This window comes from Pseudonaja textilis, chromosome 3 (genome assembly GCF_049901715.1).
Source record: "Pseudonaja textilis isolate UNSWEBS1 chromosome 3, rPseTex1.2, whole genome shotgun sequence".
NCBI lineage: Eukaryota > Metazoa > Chordata > Lepidosauria > Squamata > Elapidae > Pseudonaja > Pseudonaja textilis.
Genome location: NC_141992.1, coordinates 89,264,437 through 89,289,540, shown reverse-complemented (window position 1 = coordinate 89,289,540; position 25,104 = coordinate 89,264,437). Strand labels below are relative to the sequence as shown.

The window sequence follows — 25,104 nt, the reverse complement described above, 5'->3', positions numbered from 1 at the left end:
AGGAACTTATTTATGTTTAACACACAAATGCCCACAGTTACTTCTCTGCTCTTATCACAATAACAGTTAAGCTGGCCAGGGCCCTATTTGAGTTCTGAGTAAGGAGTATCACTGCAAGCACTAAACTTGGCAATTGCCGGACAAAGTTATTTCCGAAGGAACAACCTAGTTCAGTTATCTAGAAGTATTTGAGTTGTTGATCCTGAGGAAGTGGGCAGGGTCCCTGCCACTGTGAGTTCTGCTCCCTGAATTCTGGATCTAAGCCCTTCCTGATTGGTCAAGAACTTCTGGGAGATTGCATGTGGTTCTGTCCAAGAGAAGGCTAAATTTCTATACAGCAGAAAGCTGATTGTCTTCAAGGGGGATGGGGTGTGGGCGCCTCATTCTCAAGAGACCATACTTTGACCCAATTGTATTGGACAACTTTTTAAGGAAGGATATAAAGAAGATGTGGGGAGGGACTGGATGAGGTGGATTATTCAGAGCTTTTTAATTTGCATTTGGGCTAGATTACAGTACCAAGACAGCACAAGTTATAGTTGTGGAGGACCTTTGGGTGTCTCAAGATGGGAATTATGTTTCTGTGCTGGTCCTCTTTCTCTTGGAGGCTGTCAATATCAACTATAGCATCCTGGACTGATTCCAGTGGCTGGGAGACCGTTTTGCACGGTTTCTCTTCCTTCTTCAGTAGCCAGTTCTAGTTAGTATTGGTAGACAGGGAGAAGTCCAACTCTAGGCCTCTTTTCTATTGGGTGTTTCACAGCTCTAGTCTTTTGCCTCTCCTGTTTAACCTCAACTTGAGGCTACTGAGTAAGGTCACAAGAAAGCAAAAGTTGCAATATCATCAATACCAAAGAAACATACTGGAAGCTGAATAAAAGCAGTCAGTACTAAGTAATACATAAACATAATACTTTTAACTGAAACATGGTTACAAATTAGCATGTTTAGATCTGTGCAGTTCAATTCAGCTATGATTCCACTGTTGGATCAGGTGCTTGCTACCATACCCCTTTTCTATTTTCTCTCTTCACTATCACATTGCAAATACCTATTACTTAGAAAATTAAAAGTCTGAAATTCCAGCTACTTCCTGTCAGTTGAAGGTCATTTTACTAGGTAATCTGCCAACCTAGTTAGTTATTAAGATACTAAATTTACCCGACAGGGCCAGACTTTCACCCAATTAGAATAATTTGTGAACCAAGCAATGTATCTTCTAGTAAGAATAAAAAATCTTGAAACAACAACAAAAAGATACAAATATTTTTTCAGCCAAAAACAGGCTTTTGAAGATTTGACAGATGTTTTTTTTTTTCTTTCATATCCAATTACCCTTTTGCAACACCTGACCACTATCTGGTTTTGCTTTCTCATTTACCTTTCCTTTCCAGTTGAGCTGCCCTTTTTCACATCCAGCATGCTATTTCTGCACAAAGAAGGGAGGGAGGGAAATATGTATTATAAACACAGTATATAGATTTCCTTATGCTTTGTGTGTGTGAATGATGCTATGGTGGCTATAGCCCTTCCATGTTTAAACACAAGCCCTCCTGCTTGACAGGTATGATGGGAAATCCTGGGCAATTTAGTACTTTCCTTGATCAGTAGACATTATTTGTCTCTTTAAGACCAGGCTATTTTCCCATATGTAAATCATGTACATTTATAGCTGCAAAATGGGCAGTCCCCTTTCTGACGCAGATCAGCTCAGACTTGGACACGTACATCAATTCTGTGACACCCCTGAAGGAGAGCTTCAACAGACCAGTCAAACAAGCGACTGCCAACTGTGAAAATCCATATCTCACCAAGTAAATGCCCTGTGTGGGAATATACCAGAAATCTTCCGCTATTAGCTCAGGATGTGGGCTAGAATGAAAAAAGCTTAATAGACGTTTAAAGAGAGACTATCAGATGAAATGGAGGACAAAGTCATTTGTCAAGGCACCCCAGAGGCTTCATCCACTATACTAAAAATATATTTAGTTTTCTACTGATTCCTCTGTTTTGATATTGTCTTTTGATGTTTGTCTGTTGGATGTTGTCCTTTTTTTAAAGACATTGTCTGAGTCCAGAACAAGGAGTTCTTTTTGGTGTTACATCAGATGTGGCAGACACCTGTGATACCAACAAATACATAGTGACATACAGCCTGATATGAAATCCTTCTTTTATTAGCTAAAATTCATACTTGTGTTCCAACAATTTTGAGAAAACACTAGAGATTTCAGCTGTTCACATATTTAAAAAAAAATCTGTTTTCAATAATGGGTGATAACCAGTTCAGAAATGCACATTTTTGGCTGACTTGGTTATTGTGATATATTTAGACAATAACAGATGATCCTTTAAACTTGTCTTGCTCTGTTAAAGCAAAATAACTTAATAGCTGTAGGAGGACCAGGAAACAGAATAGTAGAAATGAGCAATAAGCCATGGCCATTTTATTTGTCTATAGCTGGCCTTCATTTAAGTGGAATGTCAACTTTTAAGTTTGATCTCAGTCAGCCAAACTTCTTACCTCACATTTGCTTTGACATAATTTGCAGTTGATTATCACAACAAAATGAAGTATATTATAGTACCCCTTTTTGCATTGTGGTTTGAAGAAAGAGAGAGAGGAATCTGCAACGTATAAAAACTACAAAATATGCTAGAAAAGCAATCCAGTAGGCATCTATTTGGGCAATAAAACAAATGGTATTGTAAATCTTTTGGCAGCAATAAAACAACAACGACAACTAGAAGTATAAGTATAATATTCCACGGGAGAAATTACAGTAGTAGAGGTGTAGAAATAATGGAAAGGTTTTGATTGTTTTGGCACAAGGGTACAGTAAACGCAGCTGGCTAGAAGAATAGCTGTAGACCTTGGAGGTTTGTTATTTTGATAGTTGTCTAATGGTGAAAATTGCTTTCTGTTGCTGAAATTTTCACTTGATTATCCAAGCAGTTTGGCAAAAGTTCATCTCAATTATCTCTGATGCCAACATAGTGTTTCCACTGGTATTTTTACCTGGGGATTTGGCACAGGTTTTATCAAGGGAGCTACTCTGTGTTAATCCCCTCTACTTCTTTTTTGTTCAACTGGCAGAATGAAGTGAATTGCAAACCCTGAGAAATGGCAACCCAGACACATTTGTTTTACTGCCTGTCATGAGAACAAATTAATAATTGTCGGAGTGTAAGTGTATGGTAAGTTGCTTTGATTTTTTTTTCTTCCTCTTCAGGGTGGAAAGTGTCACAAATCATAGCATTTAACTGGAAGGAGGATGATACTGATTTGAAGGCAGTAAGATAATATAAAACAATACAGCCAAAATCCTACACAGTGCTCACAGTACTGCTGATTGCCAACCCATGTGCTCCATATGGGGCTACTACTTGAAAAATATTCGATGCAGAATACAGCAGCGCAAGCATTTCTGAATGCTGCTAGCATTGCACATGCTGTGTGAGATGCACTGGGTACCAATTAATTTCCAGGTCCAGTTCAAGTTTGATTTCCACTTTTGTAGCATGGTATCAGGTTACCTGAGAAACCATTTTGTCCTAATTAAATAGACCTGTTCCATTTGGGTGGGCAGGAAAAGTGTGTTACAGACCCTGTGTAGGCTTTAGAGCATGTTCCAGTCGGTCAAGTAGGAGGAATGTTTTACAGACCCTGTTGTTGGGTCAAGGAAGAGAGCCTTTTCTGCCACTGGCCCCTCCCTTTGGAACATCTTGATCCCTGAGGTGAGGCAGACCATTTCCAGGAAAGCATTAAGACTTGGCTCTGTCAACTACCATGGGAATCCATAGTGGTATGTAATCCTAGAGGGTAGCTGGTGTTTTGAGGATGCCCCTCCATCTTTTTAACTTTGTCTATCTTTTAGGGATTTCATAGCTTATCTGTAAGTGTATACATTTAATCAATAAATCTTCAATTGATCCAAGAAATGTGATTCTTCTCAATGTGTCTGTGTGTGTGTGAGGGAGGGAGGGAGAGAGAGAGACAGAGAGACAGAGAGAGAGAAGACCAAGACCCTAACCTCTGACAAATGGAAACACTATAAGATGTGGATAGTATGGTGTTTTATCTTGACAGTTTTTACAAATAGAATTATTGAAAGAGGCAAGGGGAATGGACATAATCTGCTGCTTGCCGTGACCATGCTGTGTCTGGGTAACCTATCCAACAAATGCTAGACATATCTTTACAACTACCTTTCATACTAATTTATGGGGATCCAAAAAGCAAAATGTAGTAATAATCTCACAAGCATCTCACTTGACATTTAATACAAAAGAATTCTTCGTTCAATAGCCTTTCGACAGGTAGGACATTCACTCATTCGATCCCCGCAAAGCTGACAGGTTCCATGACCGCAGAGAAATATCATATTCTTCAGGCGGTCCATCCCTTCTTCTCCTGTATCGTTTTCCATCTCATTTTTTCCCACCATCACTAAGATGACAAGTTGAAACAGAAATACGCAATGAGGAAGATAAATGTTTAGGCTAGGAGGAAACAATGGAAAACCAGATGCATTTTCAGTATGGCTGGATGCTGCAGGCAAAGTCTCTAAGATTGATCTATCAAGAATGAGAAATGATCTAATAAACCAAGCTTCTTCAATGGCCATGTGGATGAAAGACATCTGGCAGAAAGCTTGATGTGATCTCCAACCACACTGAGGAGTGGCTGTTCCTGCTATTGATGGTTAGTAGAGTGCTTGTAAGCGACTTTAGGAAGATCCAGTTGATCTTTTACAAGTAGCTGAGCACTCTGCAAATACTGGAAAAGAAATAGAAACTCCTAGAACAGAAGAGGGTGAGGAAGCATTTGGTAGCAGACATGCAGTGGTGGGATTAAACATTTTTTACTACTAGTTCTGTGGGCGTGGCTTAGTGGGCGTGGCAGGGGAAGGATATTGTAAAATCTCCAGTCAGAGGTGGTATTTGTCAGTTCTCTGAACTACTCAAAATTTCCACTACCAGTTCTCCAGAACTGGTCAGAACCTGCTGAATACCACCTCTGCAGACATGTATATATGTCCTTAAAAGGGGAAGTTGGACAAAGCCATGACGGGAGTGGTTATGAGCAAACTAAGCCACAGATAAAAGGACCTGTTGGAAGTTCCAAACAGTATCTTCTGTACTATGTATTATATCATATGTCTTCTTCATTCTTTCAAACAACTGTGGATCACCAGTAGAAGGCAGGTGAACAGCTGATAGTTGAAACAACCTTTGAAACTAAACCTCTCAAAAATCAGATGATTAAGGAAATAGTGATTTCATAAAACATTTAGAATAAGCAGACAAGTGGAGAGGAAGTCACAGCATTAAATTAAATAAACCACCAGGGAAAAATGCTGTTCCAGTATTTTAAGAAATTCAAAGAAGTGAATGAAGAAGATTGCACTGGTATATCTTCATAAGTATTGCTTAGAAATATACCAATGCTATAAAGCAATCTATTGTTACATTATTTAACCATCAATGTAAACTTGTAAATTGTTTTCTATCTAAATTGTTTTAATGTCTGGTGTTGACCCACTTTACAACCACAAAGATTCATGGCAAAAATTGTGGCTTCAATTATAGTCATATGTCAAGGATCATCTGTAAAAGATAATTGTCCTGTGTCATTCTTTCATGAATTAGTAGTGTCTGCACTTGAAGTTGTCTATAGGAAACATATAATTGAATTTGGAATGCTGGCCCTACCTTTTTACTGTTCTTCATATATCAATAAACTGAAGTGATGACTGTATAGTGGAAGGAAAGACATTTACATGCATACTTTGTATACGCTATTTATTTTATTTATATCCTGCCTTTATTATTTTTACAAAAAAACCCAAAGTGGCAAACATATAGAACACATCCTCCTTCTCCTATTTTCCACTCAACAACAATCCTGTAAAGGGGATTATGCTGAGAGACAGTGACTAGCTCAGAGTCACCCAGCTTGTTTTTATGGCTAAGGCACAACTAGAACTCACATTCTCCCAGTTTCTAATTTAGTGTCTTAATCACTGGATTAAACTGGGCTCTCTCATATAACTAAATGAGTGCAGGAAAACTACTATACTATCCAAAAATTCTCATCTCTTCCAAAATAATTTTGAAATCAAATTCTCTTCCATCAAACTGAATTAGAATCAGAAAAAAAAAATAGAAAAATATCTGCTTGGTATTCTTGCAACTTGATGTCCATCAGATAAATTCAACTGTCATGATTCCTGGCAATTTTTTAAATAAATCTTGGTAATATTGTTATGATTGCTTGTTTCTAAATGTTAGTTCACTTTTTGAAGGCACTCTGACAAAATAAGATTTCCAAAGCTCTTAGACAAAGCAACAATATAATTTGTATCTGTCAAGATTCATGCTGAATGAATAGTGCAGAAGACACACAATTCTGGCATTGAATATTGGAAAGATTTTTTTCTTTCGAAATCTAGTTCTGCTATTGAGTTTAGATATAAAAATATCCATTCAGATGGAGAAAGTCTGGATATTTGAGAAAGGAAACCTACAGAACAGCATTCTCTCAGACATTTGAACGGCCCTTTCCTTTTTGGCATTTAAGTGTCTATTAAAAAATAGATGTTGAAACAAGTCCTGGAATCTGCATACTGGTAGACCTCCATTTACAACCATTTGTTCAGTGACCATTTGAAGTTGCAACAGCATTCAAAAAAGTTACATATGACCGTTTTTCACACTTACGACTGTTGCAGCATCCCCATGATCACATGATCATAATTCAGATGCTTGGCATCCTGTAATTCAGATGCTTGGTTCCTATTTATGCCAGCTTCACTGTCCCAGGGTCATGTGATCACCTTCTGCGACCTTCTGACAAGCGAAGTCAATGGGGGAGCCAGATTCACTCAACAACTGTGTTACTAACTGAAGTGATTCACTTAACAAGAAAGGTCGTACAATGGGGCCAAACTCCCTCAACAGCTGTCTTGCTTAGCAATGGAAATTTTGAGGGTCAATTGTTATCATAAGTTGAGGACTACCTGTATATTTTTTTCCTCAAGTTACTGAAATAATTGTGACTTATCAAATATATTCTATTCCCGGCTCTTATATAAGTATTTTTATTACGATGTTATTTTATTAGATCAATTTCTTTTGTTTTTATCCTGACTTATGAAGGAGAAATTATATGCCATTCAGAATCGGTTTTGATAGGAATGCCCTATGAGCCCTGTAAATGAATAAATGTATGAATATCTCCCTCCCTCACCAAGAGCAGTAAACACTTAGTCTGAAAAAGACATCTGTCACAAGCTGCCACAGAGCCCACTTATATAATATTCAAGTTCTCTTTCTGTTTTCCAAGTTACTGATTCTATTGATCGAGGCTCATGAGCTTCCAAGGAAACCCAGCTTTCTCCAAACAAAGTCAGATATCTATTCTTTGAACCTTTCCATAATAAAAGTAAACAGAGAAGTTTATATTATATTGACAGCTAGTAAATAATTAACAATTCTAATCAAGACGGAGCACATTCAACAATAGCATCAAGTGGTAAAAGGCTGTTTATACAATTCTTCACTATATATTTATATTTGAGGAAGGGAGTGTAAGCACATAAATTTAAGCAAACAGCGTGAGCAAATCTACTACACGAATGTGAAATGTATATTTGTATACGTCATATACAGATTAAAGGTAATTCTCGACTTATGGCCGATAATGACCATTTGGAGTTACAATAGCTGTTGTGGCTCATCAGGCTAGCAGCAGAGTCAGAAGGGGTGGGGGGAAGCCTGGGCCAGCTTTGGAGCCTTTGGAAGGCTCTGATGAGGAAGCAGAATCAGAGGCAGATGTACAGCTAGGGCCTTCTGTCTGCCCCCAGGTGGAATCGGAACTATCTTCTGAGGGGGAGCAGCAGATGGTGCTCATCCCAGATATATGTATGCGTAGAGGAGAGCAGAGCAGAGCAACAAAAAGCAATAAGCCGGCTCTCAGGGATAAGAAGTTGTAGGTGCTAGTCAGCCCCTCCTTGGCTGTGAAATAAATAGTAGAGATTTGGGAATGGCCTGTTATAACAGACAGCTGTTTGTCTTCCAGTGTACATCAGTCAAGTCAGATTTCTTTGCCAGAACAGGTTTGTTGGGATGAACTGCTCTGTACTTGGGGCATCAATTGAATCTCCCTGCTGGGAAATAATAGATAGTGAATTTGCCTCAGCCGGTGTGAACAGGAACTGTTTCTGCTTGGCTTAATCATTGAAATAATTTTTATCTTGAGTTCTCATGAAAACAGAGACTGTGCCCTATTTCAAAAGGGGAAAAGATGTTCATTTGTGACTATTTTGGCTTTGTCTATTCAACGTGAATAAACACTGTTTCTGCCCGGTTTTAAAAAGGGGTTTGTTTTACTCATAAGTGGTTTCTCATTGCTTGCAAAGGCTGGGTCAAAACAATATCCTGGAAAAAAGTGCTTTACATAAAGCACTTCTGGCTTTAAAAATGTTGTGCTGTCTCCTCCCACTCCACATGGTCACATGACCACATTATCATGTGCTTGGCAACCAGCTAAAGTTTAAGACTAGTTGAAGCATTCTGTGGTCACATGACTGTGATTAGTGATTTGGGGGGGGGGGGCTGGTTTCTGGTGGTTTTTGTCAATTTCTGAGGGAAAAGTGCCATTCAGAAAATTGGATTCAGATTTAAGACCATATGATTCGCCGGAGAACTGTCATAAAAATAGTCGCAAAATTGGGCCCTGGCAGATGGATGCCAGAACATATGACAAATTTTCGGTCCCAATTCTGATCTTACGTTTAGAACTATATATATTTATTTATTCTTGCATGTATTGGAGATGTAACCTCTGTAATATCCTATAATCTACTATATACTACTAAAATTCTCATGTCTGCTAGTAATCTACAATTGAGTGAAACTGAAAAGTATAGGAAACCAATTATTAGACTAAGGCAGTGATGGCTAACCTTTTCGGCACTGTGTGCCAAAATGGGAGCGCGCATCTCTCCCATGTGCCGGAAACCCCAAAAAACACATTTCTTCTGGTTTCCGGTGTGCCTGGTCTTCCAGTTTCTGGTGCACATGCGCAGCTCCACCTGGCATTTAAGGGGCCTCATGATTCCCTGCCCGCTCCTTGGTCCCTACTGGGATGGCGGGACATCCCTACCGACGATCCGGTTCCATAGGCCTGGACAGGTAAAGAAAGTTTGGTGGGGAATGCTGCCACCCTCCACTGGAAAGCTGGAGCCCCTTCCTGGCCTAGAAGGGAAAGGGTGTCGGTGTTTCTGGGGTTGGGTTGGGGAGCCAGAAGATGGGAAAACTTTGCCCCAACTCTGGCCGGGATGAAGCACCCCTCTCTAGCCCGCCACCTACAACAAGCCAGCAGAAACACACACACACCACTTCTGCCAAAGGAGCGTGACTGCTTCCTAGCGAGCGCACCTTCTACACTGGCTTTCCCTGCGAGCATTTGCTGGCTGGGCAGTCAACTGCTCCATGCGGTGAGCCATGTGGGCAGCTCACCTCCCTGCTGGCAGCTCCTCTTCCAGCATCCCACCTGGAAGCAGCAGTGCCACAGCCCGAAGAGGGGCAGAGCTGTGGGCCAGGACAGGCCGGGGCTTCCCTCCCTCTCCATCTGAGTGGGGTTGTTGCGTGGCTCCAGCCCACGGCGCATCCATGCTCCAGAGCGCCTGGCTGGCTTGGGTGGCCCAGAAGAGCTGGCCATGTCCTGTGCAGCCCCCCTTCCCACCACTTTTGCCAAGGAGGCACGACCGCTTCTGTCCAATTCTGACATGCATGCCATAGGTTCGCCATCACAGTACTAAGGTAATTCAAATGAGATACTTTACAGAACACCAGGACCCATAATTCCCATTGCAATAAAAAAAATTCTTCCAACTATATTTCCCAGAAATCCATCTGCTGCATGGTACAAGGGAGGATGGGAGAACCATATCCCCACTCTCTTTCCCACCTCTCTCGGGCCCGTACACCCAATTTGCTGGTGAGAAATTGGGTGCAGATAGATGAACAACAACTGGTGGTTTGGAACTGAGACCAAAATTTGAAATCTCTTAACAGTGGTGGATGGCAAAAGAAAGATGCGGGAGCAACTTGGATGCCTGCTGGAGTAGGGCTGGCTCGGGGACACAGACCATTGATGGATGTGTTCTCTTCCTATCTGGAAGGAAGGGACTCTCGAGGGGATGTCAGGTTGGGGAGCAGGGATAAGGTTTTCCTCACAGTCACAGCTTCCTTTTGTTACCCCTTCTCCCAGAAAAATGGCAAGGCATTTGCAGGTCAGCCAAAAAGGAGTGATTTTCAGTGCTCCCTGACAGCTTCCTACAAACAATAGGAAATGAGGAAAGCCAGCAGGAAATTGGGAGTTTCTCCCACTCCCATTGCATTTTTGCCTGCCAATACTCATTCTATTTTTCTGTGTAAGAAAATATCTTTGAAAGGTTGACCCAACAGGTCACCAGTTGTCTACTAGTCAAACAAATAGTCAAGACAATTAGCCCTGCCCTGAAGGTTCAGTAATGAGTATAAGAATATTGCAAGCTTCATTATGACTTTGTTCCCCCACCCCAAATTGTTCTAACAGATACTGGATTCCCTAACCTATTGGTATTACAGAATTATGTTGAGGATGGCTGTCCATTATTATAAGTACTGTAATTCATTTATTGCTCCTGTAATATAATATAGCAACATTCAGGGAACATTTTGTTCAGTTATTGACTCTGTTAACCATGAGTGAAAAGAGAAGAGAAGAGAAGAGAAGAAAAACAAAAGAAAAAGAAAAAGCAAAGAAAAAAAAAGAAAAAGCAAAGAAAAAGAAACAGAGGAGGACTGGGGAGACTCAAATTCAATACAGCAAAGTTGTTGCCTATTTTATAATCTAGTAGTAAACTCTATTTTGGCAACTAAATCTTATGTGTATCTACTCATTAAATCCCATTCTACTCAAAGAGAATTATTCCCATATAAATCTTTTTTTAGGCTGGAATTTTGCCAGTTCTGTAAGATTTATACCTTAGATTTATTAAGTCTACTAAACAGCAGTATCCCAGGGCATCAAAGCTGGAGCATACTGTTCTGGGTAGAAATCCCAAAATAGGACAACAGATATTAAAATAGTCACTAAAAATGGCAAAGTACATGTGGTATTCAAATATATAATGCAAACAATCATGGTTATACTCAAGATTTACAACTAATGTTTAAAGCTCATTTAAAGCATTAATATAAACTGAAAAAATGTGTTCTTTCAAATTTACCATAATTTTTCAAGTACAATTTCTAAGTGTATTTTATCAACAATGGAATACATTTAGAAATCATATAAATTGATTTCCTAAACAGTCTGTATGGCTTCATTATGGTATAATTACTTTTATTTATACTATGGAAAATCCATCTCTTTCTCTTTCTCAATCATATGCATTTTGGGGGTGAACAATCTGCTAGCAAGATATTCTCTCAACTCAATGGAATCTCACTAATGTGGCATTTTGTGGGTTCTTCTTATCAGTTTCCTTAAAATAGCTGACCAGTCAAAATCCTGCCATTGTGCTTATTATTAGCCGATGTTGCTGTAGAGAACATATAGGATGGCCTTGACAAGCAGAGGGAAGCTTTGTTACCAAGGCAACTATCAAATCAAAGTGGCTTGAGCCTGCAGCAAAAAAGTGGTTTCCAAAAGTTTCTCTGACAGCTCCCCCTTTTACATGAAGGTAAAATGGAAAGGAAGGGAAGCACATTCAGCACATTGCAAGATTCTTTTGCAAGATTCTTTTTTCAATGGTTGTTCTAATAAAAGTGGTCTTAAACAAGAGTGTCCAGGTTTTATTCTGATCTCTACCTTCTAGGGTTGCACAACTTCCGTGCAAGTCTTTAGTGCAAGTAACTTCAACCTAGACAAGAAATAATGCACTACACCAGTGATGGCTAACCTTTTCAGCTTGGTGTGGCGAAAATCGGGAAAAAGTGTAGCCTTCCTCGGGTCGTGTGTCACTTCAAGAAATATCAGTAATTTGGTTTATGATGGACTGGGCTGTGAAACTCGTCTCCCTGGTCTCAGGGCCGCAGGTGCAGGATGTGGGGATCGGAAGGCCACCTTACAGGGCTGTGAACCTCATGGATCTCCTTTCCTCCTGTAGCGTTCCTGAGGTAATGAAACTAACAAACCTCAGTTTATGGCGGTTAAAATTGGTTCTCTGCTGCAAAGATCTTGCGGCAGCGGTGATACCACACCTCCACGCAAAAAGCAGGGAGCAGGGATTGGAGTAGAGCACAGGCAGCCTCTAAATGTGCAGGTTTTCCCCACACCAACAGGCGTGTCAGTCAAAGTACCTTGGCGTGTCATGAGTGACACGCATGTCATAGGTTAGCCATCACTGCACTACACACTCCCTTATATATTACTGTAATATATCTTTAACTCTGCCAAATAATTTATGTATCACATTCCTGATATAATGCTTTGAGCACTGTACTCTGCAATCTGACATTCAGGATATAACTAGTGGTGCCTTTTTGACCCAGAGCACACAGAGGAAATTGCATATGGAAAAGTCCTATATTGTACAAACAACCACAAAGTTCCTTTCTCTGGACATGGGACTAAGTAGTTTACCACTGTAGAAGTTTACCTCCCACAGTGGCAAACTCCTTTTCATTATTAACCCAGTGCAGTCTTGACACAAGGACCTACTGAGAAGCCTCTAGTGTCATGGTCTATCTGTAGAGCAGCTAAAACTCTGTATCAAGCCTGAATGACTTGATACAGAGTGGAATCTATCAATCTCCACTTCATTGTTACTCTACTACCTAGTGCAGTCAATCACATAATACAACTCTGGATTCTCCCCAGCCTGTGGCATCTCAAGACTGATAGAAAGAGCACCGAGGGAGGAAGGAAGGAAGGAAGGAAATGTTAACCAAATTCAGCTGAATCCCAATTGATTTCTGTCACCCATACCCCATTCATTTCAATTGTAATATTCTATACAGCTCCTTCCATCACTTCCAAAAATGGCATGTACTGTGGCTAAAGTACATTTACAGAATTACTTCCAGGAATTGCCCACCTAACATTTTAATTTGCTTTTATTATTTGTAGTGGAAGAATGGAAAAAATATTCCAACAAAAACACAAGCCATGTAATCCGAGAGAATTTCAGTATCAACTTCATCTATACAAACTGTAAAGCTTGAGCTGCAATCAATCTCTTCTAAAATCTAAATGGGACTAACGCTGTGATATAAAGCGAGGAGCTCTCCAAACCCATTCCCTTCATAAAATGAATAACTCATTAATCACCTTAGCACTGGAAAAAAAATGCTAGCACGTAGAGAGATGTCAATTGTTAATTTGGCTTCATTAACATGCATGGCACTTTACAAAACAGGGACAGCTGTGAAAGGAGAAAGAGTAACAAAGCATGAACATGAACAAGAGGGCAAGTGTGAATAGTGTTTTCTCTTTGCATAGGCAGGAGCAAGTCTTTATCCATGTGTTCATATAATCCTTTAAAAAACGTACAAAGTGCACCACTGCTGTCAGTGTGACTCCTGTGACTTACCATTTATCAATGTTGGACATCACTCTATAGTTGAGCGATTTGCTTCCCAAAGGATTACAATGTTAGGAAATATTTAATGAAGAAAAATTTCCTATCAGTGAGGGCTGACAGTTTCTATGGCAATGTTACCAATTTTAATCTAAAAGCAATCATATTTCTATGAAAATATGTACACAGCAGCCATCCACATAAATGACAATATCACCACAAAAACAAAAAGTTATTTCCTAATTGGCTTAGCCTTTTGCAATTCATATATATGAACAATCTTTCATTTTCAACTTAAATTGCAATTTGCTTTCAGCTTTATACAATTTCTACCTCTTTTGTTTTTAACTGCAGCACCATATTGTTACAAAATAAAGCTCCCCTAGATATTTCAAGCAAAAGATGACAAACATTTCCATAAATCCAATACCAATAATTCAAGGAGGCAATAGACATACATGTTGGTGTTCTTTTTGGCAAATGCTTCTGAACTTCTACATTTTAACAATCACATGTTCTTCAACTCAGAAAACATGTTATATTTTCCATGTTTCTCCAATTCTCTTCTCAGTTCTTGGCAACAAAGAACACAAGAGTCCTTCTTCAAAAGCCAGGGATGAATACATAAACATCCACACAAATTTTTCTTTAGGGTATACTATTAGCAGCATGTTGTTAATTGCTAAGGTAGAGAATCAGTTTCTATACTTTATGAAAAAGTCCTTTCTTCTCTACAAATTTCTGTGTGGTGATCAGAAATATTAAAGCCAAGACATAAGAATAGAATTCCCAAATCTCATTTTGTTAGACTTGTATTATTCAAAGTAAAAGCCCAAAATGTGTGAAATAAGTTTAAATTTTTGGGAGTCTCAGTATGTTATAGAACCAAGAGGTTTGCAAATGCATTTTGGGGAGTATATAATCTGATATTTTTAGCTAAAACAAATCATACACCTAATTTGTGCAAGAATAACATAGAAAGTGCCTGGCACCTAGATCTCTAACTAGATGGATTAATCTGTTTATCGTTCTAACCACAGATCATAACAATTAACATACCATAAAGTAACAGCAGAATAGTAAGGTTATAATATAATAAAAAGAATATTATGTAGAAGGTCAAAACAAGATATACCCAGTACTACAACTACGAATTTAAGCATTTCTTTCTAAATAACAGCAAAGTAAAAGTCACAACCTGGCTGCTCATATTTGGAAACATTGGCTGCAAGAAGATAATTGAATTGTTCAAGATCCAAACCCTTGAGTTCACCTACCATCAATTATTTGACCATAATCAGATTATAAATGGGCAATGGAGGACATTATTATAAATTAAATAATTAATAATGGGGAGGGAGGGAGGGGGCATTTACAACATCTTCTTTCAAGATATGAAGAGGGCACTGGCTACAGACGAAGAGATATAAAAGCCCTTCTCAATAAGGCACTGGTAATATTAACCAGGTACTGGGTGAGATTTCTATATAGTTTATACAGTGATGATACCAAGATAAAGTTTGGATGATTGTACTGCAGCGGCATCTTTATTGCCATCTCTTTAAAAAAAAACTTATCTCTAACATTTTTTTTTCTGTTCTGAGACATTCTCCCAAAGGTGATAAGGAATAAATTGGTGAGTGACAAAATTTAGTTAATTGATTCCCAACTGTGTAATGGAGAAAACATGTGGCAAAGCAGGATTCCTGAAGGTTTTCTACAGTAGGTTCTTTTAATGCCCAATAATGGAAGATGCATTTTAATGGAGATGGAAGGTAATCTCCATCCTTCAATAAGCAGCTCTTGAGGAGGCCCACCTTCCTTATGAAGTTGTTTTGGATTACATCCAATTAGATAATAACCAGCCTGGGCCTCATAGCATATGGGCTATTACCTGGCCTGGGAATATTTTCAGGGCGGGGCTACCAGTGCCCTTCTTTATAAACTGGTGGGCTTTAAAGTTTGAGAAAAAGCACACTAGGTTTTAGCCACAATGTGTTGAAGTCATGATCTGGCACTCACCTATCACTAAATAGTTTTATGTATCATGGCAAGCCAAGCCAAACTAAAGCTAATTATAACTAGGCATTACATGGGAACCTAGCCAGTGAGCAAACATGTGTATAAAACATATTCTTAGGGACATTTACTGAGATAAGATTTTTTTTTACTTTTTGTTACTTCATAAGCATTTTATTAGAAAAAAACAATAATTCAAGTTGCATTTTGCCTAAAATAAAATTCTCAGAGAAAATTTTATCTGGATTTAGTAAACTATTCCTAAATGTATGTTTACCAGAATTCTTGAAAGAATGACCATCAGATTATCTTAACTGGAGACATAAAAAAAAATTGAGAGTTCATAGAACTATATGTAAGGGTCATATATCCCGTTGGTACATTTTTAAATTTAGTATTTATATTCATGGGAAAATATTTAAATGTTAAAGGAGTTAATGTGATTTTGAATTACATGAGCCACCCAGAATCATACTATTAGGGAGATAAGCAATACATAAATTTAATAAATACAAATAAAATAAATATACTAAGATTTGCAATCTGATTATATATAATTGTACTGTTCATTGAGGTTAATGTAATCATTCTGAGAAATTAGAAACGTAATATAACAGGAGTAATGCTTTTGGAAACATGTAACTTATCTGTTTTGGAAAAAGCAATATTCTTTACTAATCAAAGGGTGAAGCAACCTGTATTATTTGGGCAGGGACTGTATATTTTGCAATAATATTTTGTATTTAATTGTACTATAGTACCACATGGTATTAATTAATAATCCAGGCACTATTGATCAATCAAAGGTAGATTATTAGTTTTAGCTCATTGGATTATTTTTCTCCTTTTCATTTTTTGGTTTCTATTCATTTTTAAAGTTAGGTTTATATTTCATATTTTTAAAATAATTTAAATAATTTTTTAAATGGTACAATAGAAATAATCCGCTGTTCAAAGCTTAGATTTATAAAATTGCTCAGAGGCCATCTCCAATTTCAAAGCAAGGAAGAAAACTGGAACTAGCCACACTTACTAAAGGGGTGGAAGAAGTCAACACTGTGAATATTAATTTGGATACCTGATCATGGCACAAGGCACTGTGTGTACTCCAACACACATAGGAAAGGCAATGGTGGTGTTCATCAAGATTATTATGAATAATATAACAGAAAGGAGCATGTTTTAGGGGCACTATATGTTACTCACACATTAGATAATCTTGAGATGTCACAGAATCATCCATTCAGCTTTGTAATTTGTTTTGAATGCCCTAACGTATTTATTTCCTAGTAATGTGCAGTAATCAACACATTCAGAAAAAAAGGTCTGGCATAATTATGACTTTCTTGAAGTCAAATACTAAGGAAGGCCAGAAGACGCACCTCTCAATATTATCTACCTGTCACTACTATATTGATATTCTAGAGATGGTATCATATTGCTACAATATCAATTCTACATGCGATACAATCCTTTACACGCTTATCCTGGAATACGCTACACTTAATGCAATAAGTATTATATCTAATAAACATAGGCATGGATATTTTATACCATATGGTAATGTACGCTTGTGTTAAAATACATTATAAAAGATACAAATAATATAATTAAAATAATATAAAGGTAAAAGTAAAAGGTTGTATGTTTAAATCTAGCAGCCCAATGAGAGAATTTAGGACAGTTCTTTATCTTTTCCACTGAAATCAAAAAGGACTCAATATTTATTTCAAGGAAAATACATTAAACTGCATATATGTTGTAGCTCTGGCTTTTACCAGTAAGAGATTCAGCCATAAGCACAGAATTTTAGCTTGTCTAATTAATGTAAAAAAGCAAAATGGAATAAAGTATTGATGAACTTTATTTAGCTCCATCAGGCAACTGTAGTGATTTGTCAGGAAAGACCTGATGCTTCAGCAATGATAAGGCTAAGTAGATGTAATTTTTCCATATTTATTTTAAGCCTCTGGTTGGAAGATCACCAGAGTCTAATAGAAGAATGAAAAAAGGTTTAAGAGAAGCTTCTAAAACTGACTCTTGTTTTTTTTAGAAATGCCTTACTTAATGTTATTTTTTTCTCATAGAAAGGACACGTGATGCTGAAGCAGCATGCTTAGCATGGTGGTGCATTTCAGAAAGCCTACACAAACAGGGAGAGAATTATTATTAGCACTTAGCCTATTTCTTCAAATAGGAAAGTTAACTAATATTGATCTCTTCTCCAAGAATTAAAGGACTGGTGAACATCAGTCAATCTTCAGACATAACAGAATGTGGAGAAGTAGGAAACACCCAAGAGAAAAGTGAGGAATAAGAGGATATGGCCACTGGATAAATAGAAAAGAATAGTGGAAAAGAAGAGAGCCAACTCACAGAAACCAATATTAGGAGCAATTTCATACATACATGCATGCATACATGCATGCATACATGCATGCATACATACATACATACACACATACTACATACATACATAGGCAAATCCATACTTGTTCAGGTGTATTCATGCCATACATCTATGCACACGGATACCCACAGCAAATGTATGAATTGACAACATGTAGAAGTAACATGTACAAATGGCTGAAGAATCAGGGGATCCATAAAGGTTAGGAAATAAATTATCAAAATTCATCCTTAGGCTTATACAGTATGGACATTATGCAAGACATATGCAAAACGTCAGGTGCCTAGATGTATTTATCCATTCATTCCAGAATTATATTCTTTCTCAAGCCATTGCAACGTAGAAGAAATAAAAGCCACACGTTCCCTATTTCGAGGAACACCTCATATTACACGCATCATCACTGCCTCTCCCTCCCCCTCCCACCTCTGTATCTTTCTTTGCACAAACGCTTCACCTCGCCTACTCACCTCTCGTCGTTCTGCCATCCCTGATCTCCCAATAGCAAATCCCGGAACCTGTATCTCGGAGGAAGCGGAGGAACCTCATTCTCCAGGTCTACCATCCTGAAAGGGAGAGGAGGTTAGTATCCCCTGCACTCCTCGCAGGGATACTGACGGCAGCAGCAGTAAGAAGCAAGATGAACACGGTGACTCCAAAAACGAGACTTGAGCCCGTGCTTAAAGGAGGACCCAGGAGGGTGCGATGCGACCAGGCGCTTGCTTTTTCGCACAAGCCGAACATGCAGCAATCTGTTGCACCTGCTGGCAAAGTTATTTCAAAGCTTCGCCCCGCTTTGCAACCTAGATCGCAACAGGAGGCAGAGGAGGGAGGGGGCGCGCGCACACGCACCGCAGCCAACCGGCCAGCGTCTCCAGATGCACGCGCAGGTCTCTCAGCCTGCCGGGATCGGCAACAAAGGGTTGCCTACCGTCTTTCTTGCTTGCCATCCTTCCCCGGCCATGCAAATGTCGTTTGGAGCTGCCGCTGAGAGCTCGGCCAATCGGGATTGGCCCTCAGGAGCTTGAATGTGGTGACGTACCGGGAACCTCGCCTTCTCCGCCAATAGCCTTTTCCTCCTTCATTAATATTCGGCGGCTGGGAGAGGGTAATTCTCTCAGGCCGGAGAAGGGGCGCGGTTGGGTGAATGGGGGTAACCCCTTGAGTGACGGGCGCGCCCGCCTTGTAAGGTGCCCCCTGGAGTGACAGCGCCGCCGCCTGTAAGGTAGCCCGCCCTGAACTCTGCGTAAGTGCTTGGGTTTCCATTGTGTAAGAAAAGCAGCTGGTCGGCAAGGGTTATTTGCGCGGCCAGGTATTCAAACAGCAAATAGCATTTTCCCCCCCTTTCCTTCAGCCTCGTGACAATAGAAGGGGCGCGGGCGCGTCCTTCGCCCGGAAAGCCCTTCGGAGCTCCCAATCCTAGGCGGATTCTTGCGCGTCTCAGCCGGCGAGAGAATGGGAATCGCACGGGAGCCAGGCAAGATGGGCAAACCTTTCCTATGGTTCTCTTGGTGTTAGCTTTTGCACCACCTAAGTTGCTCGTAGAAGGGTCTAACCGCCTTGGGCGGTAGTTCCCGCAACACGCTTTACCCGGGTTTAGCTCGTACTACGGTTAACTTTGAAGTGTCTGGGTTTGCACGACCCCGTCCGCTGGATCAGCCTCCTCAGGTTAAAAAGGTACCATTTCTGGCTTCTTGTACATCCGAAAGCTAAGGCTGCCCTCTCCCGACTCTAGAGAAGCCTTCCCCATCTTGTGGCTCGCACACACACATACACTATGTAATGGCATATTGTCTGTGTCACCTGAACACACGCACATACACACCTTTCCCACCACTCTTGCTCAGTGGCCACATTGACGTTCTCTCTCTCACACATACACACATACACACTCTCCTTTCCCACCGGCTCAATGGCCATATTGGCTGAAGATGGTGGAAGCTGTGCAAAACACACCTGGAGGGTACCAATTTGGGAAAGGCTGCTGTAGGCCGAGCAGAGTAAAGATTCAGGAGCCACGTGACTCTTGGTGACTCTTCTACCAGGAGAGGGTGAAGAACAGAATGGCTCTTTGGGGGACCGCTCAATAGACCCCCATGCGGCCCTCTAGTGAGCAAACCGGGACAGTGGCTGAACAGTACATGGAGAAATATACTGAATCAATTAAAAATCCCATACCTGGGCCAAGTGGCTGTTACTTTATTATTTTCAAAGAAGCGTTTACTATAGTAGAATATGTGGCTCATTTCTATTTTTGGAAAATACAAGTGTTTACAACCTACACTTGATTCTGCACCCTTAATAGCCGGGTGGGATTCAAATTTTTAACAACCAGTTCTGTGGGTGTGGCTTAGGTGGTGGGTGTGGCTTGGTGGTCATGTGACTGGATGGACATGGCTTGGTGGGCATGTTATTGGCTGGGCATGGCCAACTCAGTATCACTCACATCAAGGCACTCATCTCGCCTGGCCTCATGACTGTGGGGATGCTGCAACATGTTGTAAGTGTGAAAAACGGTCATAAGTCACTTTTTTCAGTGCCATTGTAACTTTGGTCACTCCACACAAGCAAAGTACCAGTAAAGGAGGGGGGAAAAAACTCCAGAGAAGTTCCTGAGACAGAAAGTCTAGTCCTGCCAAGAATGTAATAAGGGTTAATGGAGAGGGAGTTTCTGTAAGCAACACCAGAATATTTCCTTCCTTCCTTCCTTACAGGATTAGGCCAGTAATTTCTTCTAACAACCAGTTCTCCAAACTGCTTAGAATGTTAACAACCTGTTCTAGCGAATAGGTGCGAACTGGTAGAATCCCACCCTTGTTTAATAGCAATTTGAAATGGAACGGTTTTCTTAGTTCCTCCAGTCCTAATTGTTTTGAAGAGGAAAAAGGTTGTATTCAAATTTGTTATTTGGATAGATTCATGGTCAAGAATACTTTGTAGAGACACCCTTCTCTGTAGTAATGTCCCATACTGATGATTGTAATATTGGTCGTAATCATTGTAATCTTGGTTGATATGATAATTTCCATAAATTTGCATATGTATTAGAAGCTACTTTTGTTTTTAATCATGTGTTTTAAGGCTTGTAAGATGCCTAGACTCATGAGGGAGTCAGCCATATAATCCTACAAAAAATAATTACACCACATTTGATGCTGTGAGTTTTCACTGTATTCTTGTAATAAGAGGTACTTTTAGTGCATTCCAAAGTATTTGTCTTCCATAATCTGGTAACAAAGGCCTCAAAATTCATTTGGTGAACTTGTGGGTTAGATTTTAGGAAGTGTTGATATTACCACTTTCGTTGGACTTGTAGTGAAACAAGGCAAAGTACAATTTTGAAGTTATTTCCCAACCTCTTTCACTTCCCCATATAATCAGGCGTGACAGGACCTAGTGCGAAATCCCTTCCAGGGAAAGAAAAAACAGGAAGATCACACTTTTTTGTTAAACTGATACTTGTACATTTTCAAAGCAGCTAGACGATGTATGCATGCCATATTAAGTTGGAGTTGATAATTCTAGTGTTAATCAATACAAAAGCAGCCCATCTTTAAAATGATTAAATATCTTATTAATGCTATTTTAATAGCAATACCAATATAGTGCTTTACAGCCCTCTCTATGCAGTTTACAGAGTCAGCATATTACCCCCAATAATCTGGGTCCTCATTTTACTGATCTCAGAAGGATGGAAGGCTGAGTCAACCTTAAGCCTGGTGAGATTTGAACTGCCAAATTGCAGGCAGCTGGCAGGCAGCTGAAGTAGCCTCCAGTACTGCACTCTAAACTGGCACCGTGACATAATTTTCTTCAGATCATTAGAACCAGTTGGGTATACTTTTATAACATAGTTTCTCGGCGGCAGCTTAGAAAGCACCTGAGACAGAAAACATCTTTCACCAGTTCAGACTGCTTTAGAATTGTGCCCATATGCTGACAGAATTAGGATTGGATCTTTTTTGTCTTTCTTTAAATCCTGAAGTTTGTAAAATTCCAGATCTAGTTTGGTATAGTAGTTAAGGCATCAGGCTAGAAACCAGGAGTATTAGGCCTGCCTGAGGCACAAAGCAAGCTGGGTGACTTTGGACCAGTCACTTTACACCCTAGGAAGAAGGCAATGTCAAGCCTCTTGAAAAATACTGCCAAGAAAACTGCAGTGACTAATCCAAGAAACCAAGAGACAGCAAAAAAAAAAAAAAAGATATGCTGTAGGCTCACATTAAAAGCTAATAGGAACACAACACTGGCAGAAAGGGAGGATTCAGGGCTCCACAATGGATTTAAAAAGTCTACTCCCTTGTTAAATGCCAGATTTTTGAGATATAAAAAAAAAACACCAAAATAAATCACTTCAGAATTTTTCCACCCTTAACATATAACCTATATAAGCCTAGTGGGGGATAAAAACACAACAATGTGGCTGCATAACTGTTAACATGTTAAATAGTCAGTACATACCTGCGATCAAGTTTTGGAATGGCTGAGCCAGACCAGGGACTTAAATGCAACTGAAAATCTGTAGGGTAACCTAAAGAGAACTGTGCACAGGAGATGTCCTCGCAATCTGACATATCTGGAGCACTTTGGCAAGAAAGAGTTGGCATGCTGATGGGCTCATATCACAAAAGGCTAAATGCTGGCATAAAAACAAAGGGTCCTTAAGCAAAGTATTAGTTTAAGAACCTGTATTTTTATGCAGTCATATTATTGTATCTTTTTTGTTGTCATTTTCAGCCCTAAAAGATTTCAGTTTGTTTTTTTATTGACTTGTATAGATTATATGTTATGTTAAAGGTGGAAAAAATTCTGAAGTTATGTATCTTGATCTGTTTTTTTTTTAACATCTCAAAAACCTGGCATTTTAACAGTGATATATAGACTTTCTATATCCACTGTATGTGACTCATAGGATACCTGATGACCATACCAGTCTTATCACACCCAAACCAGACTGTTATACTGGGCTGCTCTCGAAGTTAGACTACAATTATGGTATCAAGTTAGTCAGAATGTGGGAAGCAATTGTCAGCAAGCAAGAAAATCAGTGATACTACCAGAGCATGCTAGCAAGGCTTTTGCGTAAGAGCTATTCTGATTTTATTGCCATAAAATTCCCAGAACAAAACAAATTTAAACTACCTACTATACACTACTTAATAGTTCAAAAACTACATGGTTTATAAATCTGAAGAACATGTATTTCTGAATTTTAAAAGTATTTCTCTGATTTCTTCTTCCAGGGAAATTATGGTAATATTGATTCAGGGCTTTCTCAGTGATAGTGATTCTGGAGTTTTCTGTTTCCATAATTAAACCGGGATTGTGATGAACTTTTTGTAATGTCTTAATTTTTTGGCTGTTAAATCATTTGGATTACTGCTTTTCTGCATGAAAGTTCATTTGACATTTTACAGACGGGGGAAAAAATAGAAAAATCTTACTGCTTCAGTGTCTTCCTCAGAATATGTAGTTTCTGCAATAAATGTGAAATACTACAGATGTTTGCTTCACTTCCTTATTCCAGCATGAAAATATGCCTCATCTTTACATTTATAGATTATGTTTGTATGTGATTAATTTATGATTTTTTATGTTGAATTAATTATGCCAGGGGAAATACTGCTTAGTTAGCTATGGTCCATCTTTAGCATTAAAATGTTCTAAGTGTATATGGTATAATAATTGAAGCATTTTCTGACTTTAAATTGCTGACCAGACACTTACTTTGCAAATTCAGCATGCTGCAGTTTTACCAAGCCAGATGGTATCCAACTATCTGAAACAAATAGTTCCGAAATTTTGCTTAAAGGTACAGTTTGGTTCTAAAGAAAAAATTAGGAAATATTTGGTTAAATAACAAATGCTTACAATAACCTATGCTGGATTGGTTAGAAACATACTTGGTTCTTATTGATAATTGATAAAAATAATAAAAAGTGAGCAATGGGCTATAATCTATTCTAAGGAAACCAGAAACTATATACAAAACTAGAGATAAATTATGCAGTGAAATATGCAACAGTCTAAAACCCTGATTTTTCAACATTCATTAAAATTCTACCTATAAAAGGTGAGTCCTGCTATCAGAGTGAGGCAGCTATATTAGACAACCGATTTTAGTCATCCTGAAGATAGGCAATGGACCAAAAAAAACCCTTCATATAAAGGAAACAGTTTTTAAAATGTTAAAAATAAAGTGAATGGATCTGTTTGTACCCACCAGAAGATGAAACCATTCTTTCCTCCAATTAACTCAGTTTCGTATCAGTACTACATAACACTCGTCCATAATGCAATGACCACTCTTCTTTAGAGCTTCCAACATAGTAAAGGAATCTGCCCTTTTCCACTTCCTCCCTGTTAATCTCCCAACCTCTTCAGAGGGTTGTTTTTGTTTTGTTTTTGTTTTTTTGTTTGTAAAAATCCAGAGTGGTTACTGAAGTCAGAACTATTATTGCCTTGTCCATGAATGCTTACTTTTACCTTTTATTCATCCTGTACAAACAATCCACAGAATCATACAGTTGGAAAGAATTTTGCAGTTTCACCAATCAACAGCTCAAAAGAGAGCGGTTATGGTCCAAAACCTCTATAGATGCATAGTAGGAAAGGTTTGTCACTTGTACACATTCTGGGACAATCTGGTCATGCAAATCAGCCTAGTCTTAAACTGCTTTACATAACTACTTCTGAATACTCTGTTGGATTAACAAGATTTTAAAAAGAATTTATGATTGGTTTTGATTTTGTAGAATTGCTACGCAGCTAATTTCTGATCAACATGTACATTCTTTTCTTCAGTTACTTAAAGTAAAAGAGATGATATATCATATGCTGGCTTCTGGGGTACTTTATTTATTTGTTTGTCAAACATGCACAAGATAACAAGTATAGGTATGAACATAAACATGAACAAAAAAAGTAAATACAGATAAATGGGGACAGTAAGACAGGGATGGTAGGCATGCTGGTACGCTTATGCATGTCCCCTTTAAGGACCTCTTAAGAATGGGGTGAGGTCCACGGTAGACAGTTTGAGATTGAAACTGAGGGTTTGAAGCTGTAACAATGGAGTTGGGTAGAGCATTCCAGGTG

The 25,104-nt window shown here is 39.0% G+C and overlaps 1 protein-coding gene across 1 annotated transcript in view; it reads right to left on the bottom strand.

The window, feature by feature from the left end:
* KCNT2 (potassium sodium-activated channel subfamily T member 2) overlaps nucleotides 1–19,095 on the bottom strand; it is a 239,011-nt gene extending 219,916 nt beyond the window's left edge. Inside the window, exons 1-2 of the mRNA XM_087930344.1 lie at nucleotides 18,859–19,095; nucleotides 18,477–18,572 (exon numbers count right to left, since the gene is read on the bottom strand). Of these exons, the coding sequence (XP_087786470.1) occupies nucleotides 18,477–18,572; nucleotides 18,859–18,956 (194 nt within the window). The 5' untranslated portion in view covers nucleotides 18,957–19,095. The remainder of the gene's footprint in view (nucleotides 1–18,476; nucleotides 18,573–18,858) is intronic.
* Nucleotides 19,096–25,104: the final 6,009 nt, after the last annotated feature.